This window comes from Amblyomma maculatum, unplaced genomic scaffold, assembly GCF_055883805.1.
Source record: "Amblyomma maculatum isolate TAMU_Amacu unplaced genomic scaffold, ASM5588380v1 scaffold_86, whole genome shotgun sequence".
NCBI classification, from domain to species: Eukaryota; Metazoa; Arthropoda; class Arachnida; order Ixodida; family Ixodidae; genus Amblyomma; species Amblyomma maculatum.
The window spans coordinates 1-4124 of NW_028146811.1; the positions used below are offsets into that span (position 1 = coordinate 1).

The 4124-nt window shown below is 44.7% G+C and overlaps 1 protein-coding gene across 1 annotated transcript; it reads left to right on the forward strand.

The window, feature by feature from the left end:
* Window positions 1-1150: 1150 nt before the first annotated feature.
* LOC146170665 (heterogeneous nuclear ribonucleoprotein F-like) lies at window positions 1151-2378 on the forward strand (the record flags this gene model as incomplete). The annotated part of the gene is made up of 1 exon (XM_084586857.1): window positions 1151-2378. A coding segment is annotated over one exon (1228 nt), but the record flags the coding sequence as incomplete, so codon positions are not given.
* Between the last annotated feature and the right edge of the window lie 1746 nt (window positions 2379-4124).

Sequence of the window (4124 nt, forward strand, 5' to 3'; positions counted from 1 at the left end):
CTACTCAGAGCCTAAGCTCAAGCCAAGTGTGGTAACTGGTGATGTGACTGGCTGCTCTGAATCATAAATGGTGCTTATGTGTGAGCAGCTTTGTGAACTCAGTTTCTAACAAGTTGATATAAGGCAGTGGTGTGATGATTGTGGATGAGGAAGAGTGTATTGCTATTTTTCTTCTTTGGAAATACCTCCTTTATGCCTCTTAGTTTCCCCTACAACTGTGTCCCTGTTACACTTTAGGGTGTTACTCTTCCTTTTGGGGTGTAAGCTGGGGAGGCATTGGCTATGCTCAGAACTTGCTTGCCGTGTTCATCTGTTCAATCCCTATAGCTCAGATTTCTTGATTAGTCCACTTAGAAAAATACTGATAGTGCTTATAGTCTGTCATTAGTTCTCTCTTGTTCAGGTGATCTGGCATTTCACACAAATTCAAAATATGATAAACTTTAGGCTCTGTAGAAAAGCATAGAGATCTATTGCAGCATTTAACACGGTAGAATGTAAGAAAATGAATCTACAGAAGTCTGCTGTATTTTTCTACTTGTGTACTAGTTGTGCAATATTGATATAAATGTATCATGTCTTAGTTAGGTGCATTAATTAGCCCTTAAATTACTAAATTTTTCCTTTTAATTTGATGTTTGTGTTAAAAATGTACCCATGTTACAAATACAATTATTAAAATATCCATAATGTATAGTTCACTTCTGGTCTGCTGATTAAATGCCAGGCATAATTCATGCCCCTAGTTTCAACAAAATACTGCTGACATGTCATGATGTGCTGCAGTTGAGAAGTTTGTGTACCCACCAGCTAAAAGGAAAAAAAAGAAATGAATACACGGCCTTTACTTGTAAAATGGGTAGACGTATTTGTGAAGGAAAGGAATTGCTGCATTCAGAAACTAATTTCTTCACTTATGCTTCACTTATGCCACTGACATCTGCGTATAAGCTGAGCTGAAGTTTGCATTGTGGCATGTTGCTTATGTATCACTGTGTGCCGTGGCTCATCATGTGTGATGTTGGCCTACCAATTATTTACTGCGAGGCAAGTATTGCCAGCAACATGGGCACTAAGTCAGGTCTTTTGGCAGTGGTTGGAGAATGTTGTGTCAACCTGCTGCGCCTTGCTTTTCTTTTTCTACACATAGTGGAAGCAAAAAGCCTGGAGAGGACCTCGAAGAAGGAAAGGAGGTGGGGCAAGTGGCACAGGAGTCTGCTGCCTGCAAACAGGAAAAAGACTCGTCCTCAAGTGGTGACAGCAGCAGCAGTAGTAGCAGCGATAATGGAAGTGGTAGTGACAGTGACAGGGATGGGAGTGCTGACAGACATTTTCTGAAGATTCAGGGTCTTCCTAAACACATCGTCCCCGAGCAGGTTGCCAGGCACCTCAAACAAGCTGGTATTGGAGTGTCAGGTGGCAGGCAGGGCATCCTTCTTTTGACACGCGGAGAGGATGGCCTACCTGCCGGCAGGGCCTTTGTCGAGGTGGCATCTAAAGAGGACCAGGAAAGAGCCCTTAATTATGCATGGGAGAGCGCCCAGCTGTTAGGTCACCGCATCAATGCCTCCAGGGGGAAAGTGGACGATGTACGCCGTTACATCATGTCGAGGAGGCCTGCTCTGAGCGCACTGCACAAGGACGTCACTTCTAGTTACGTTGTGCATATCCGCAATCTGCCAGTGGAAGTAACAGACGAAAAATTGAAGGAACTCTTCTCGTATTGCAAGGTGACGCAAGTAGACCGTGAGACATTCCATTCAGGTAGGGCCCAGAAATCGGCGTTCGTGCGCTTCGCGAGCCCTGACGAGGCCCAAAGAGCCTTGGCCATGAACGGAAGGAAGCTAATGGGCCGCAAGCTTGAGCTGTGCCTCGTGCCGGAAGACTATGCCAACAGACTTCTTGAAGGGGACCTTCTAAACCTGGCTTCGTATGCAGAAAAGGGTCCACGAATTGGCACTCGCAAGGCATTGGCCACCATGCAACATGCTACAAAAGCGGCCGGCACACAAGACGGTGCGACTAACTTCCGTGTGGTGACGGAACAAGACCTGGAAGAGGCACTTCAAGCGTCGGAGGGGCAGCACAGAGTAGTCGCCGAGGGCTTGCCTTTCAGCTCCGCTCAGATCAAAAACTTTCTCTGGCCCACAAAGCCTAGCCGTGTGGTTCGGGTTCGACGTACAGATGGTGCTTTGTCGAGGAAGGTCGTATTGACATTCGCAAGCCTGGACGATGCCCAAGAGGCTGCCAAGAAGAATGGTCACGTGTTCTTTGGCCGCAGCATTAGGATAAGACTATTGACGTGTGGCGCATCCAGTGGTGAAGGTGACAACGTGACAGCCAATGCGGCGGCGGCTTCTTCACCTTCTTCATCTTAGGCAGTGTACTAAAGGCAATGTCTGCGGCTTCTGTTTCTTGCATTGTTCTGCAAAATTAATTGAACTAGCGTAAAATAAAACCGAACATGTGCGTTGCAGCATGCTCTGGACAAAAGTTACATGCACTTTGATGTTTTTTTTTATTTCAGCTACCGCATGAATCCAACGGATGTAGTGTAGTTTTGACGTCGTAACACCGTAGGCTTTTATAAATAAGCCGCTTATCGCCTGTTTAACTTGGCCACTTATGTTCATGCAGACACCAACCTTAGCGTGCCAGTTATTTGCTATGTAAGTAGGAATTGTGTATCGTTAGTGTGTTAGTTTTAAGATTCTTTTTTAACGTACCTAAGTGTGCCAGGAAGCCGGAAGAGCAATGAAATGCTTTATAGTGTACTCGTGAGGTGGTCTGGTGTTTTGGCATTTTGGTTCTACAATATAGGTGCCATTAGTTCTAATTGTCATCGTTTTGCCATCATGCATTCAAGAACAGGCCATGCTTTAAAGAATTAGGTTGTGGTGGGTGCTTTGAATTCATTAGGCGAAGCAACTGTGCTTACCCCTCAGAGTAAAGAGTGCTAAAACCTGTGGCTTGTTTTGGCATGCAGTACCTATAGGGGTATTTAGAGACATAAAAGCAACAGTTATGTAGTTAATAAATAACATTGTTTCAGTGTAGAGTGTAGTGCACATACTGTTCAAGATAAAAATGCTTATTTGCAAAAAATGTGAGTGTCTAAAATGAGTTGGACCAGAGTTTAATAAATGCTGCTCATTGCAAATGTGCATCAACTCTTTATCCACTGTAGTAAGTTGCAGTAAACGGCTGCTTACCATTGTTTATCCTACGCCAGAGTACTGTGCACTGCTTTTTGCCTCTGTGTGCACCGTTCACAGCCAAGATGTGCAGACGTACTGCGCCGTCGGTTCTCTTTTTGTAGAGATGTCAACCTTGCATCAGTTATGTCAAACTTTACCGTCCTAATAAAAACTGGGAAAATGAACTACTGCAGTGCAGACAAATGGTGCAGACTCACTGCTCACGAATGGGGTGGCACTGTGTGTGATCAATTCAGGGAAACGTAACCTTGGTTGTCACTGGTTTTTCAAAATATTGTCTGTTGAAGCCCTCTTGCGATGAACATCACTGTATTAGGGCGACGCAGACTTGCATTGTATATTAACGCAATACTGGTGTATTGCAAAGGGCCCGCTCTGCAGAAGATCCGGTGTTCTCACCTTTGCGAACAAATATCACGTAGAGCAGCAAAACTTCAATCTGGGCTTGTTGGTTCATAGTTATTAAAAGGATTCGCAGCGCTAAAAGACGACGCAGAAAAAAAAGCACAGGACGGCGCTACACTTTCAACAATACTTTATTTCATGCGAACACATAATATATGCAGCAGGTGACAAGTAGTTATCTTGAAATGAGCTATAATCTTCCAAAAATATCAAGAAAGGCGTATTCATTCCTGTGCAGCATCAATGTGACCGAACTCACACAGCCAGACCCAGTTCTTTCAATGTGATATGATTCAATGAGCTGTCGGGCGATTGCGTCCTTGCACCTCTTCAAGACAGCTGTGTCATACAAAAGTGCTCGACACGTGCCATCACTACATTTTCTGCAATGTAAGGGGAGGTTGGAGCCGGTGCCAGTCCTTAACGAGTTCTTGTGCTCCCGTAGCCTATCATTAATACATCGGCCTGTTTGGCCAATGTATACCTTCCTACAAGTAAAAG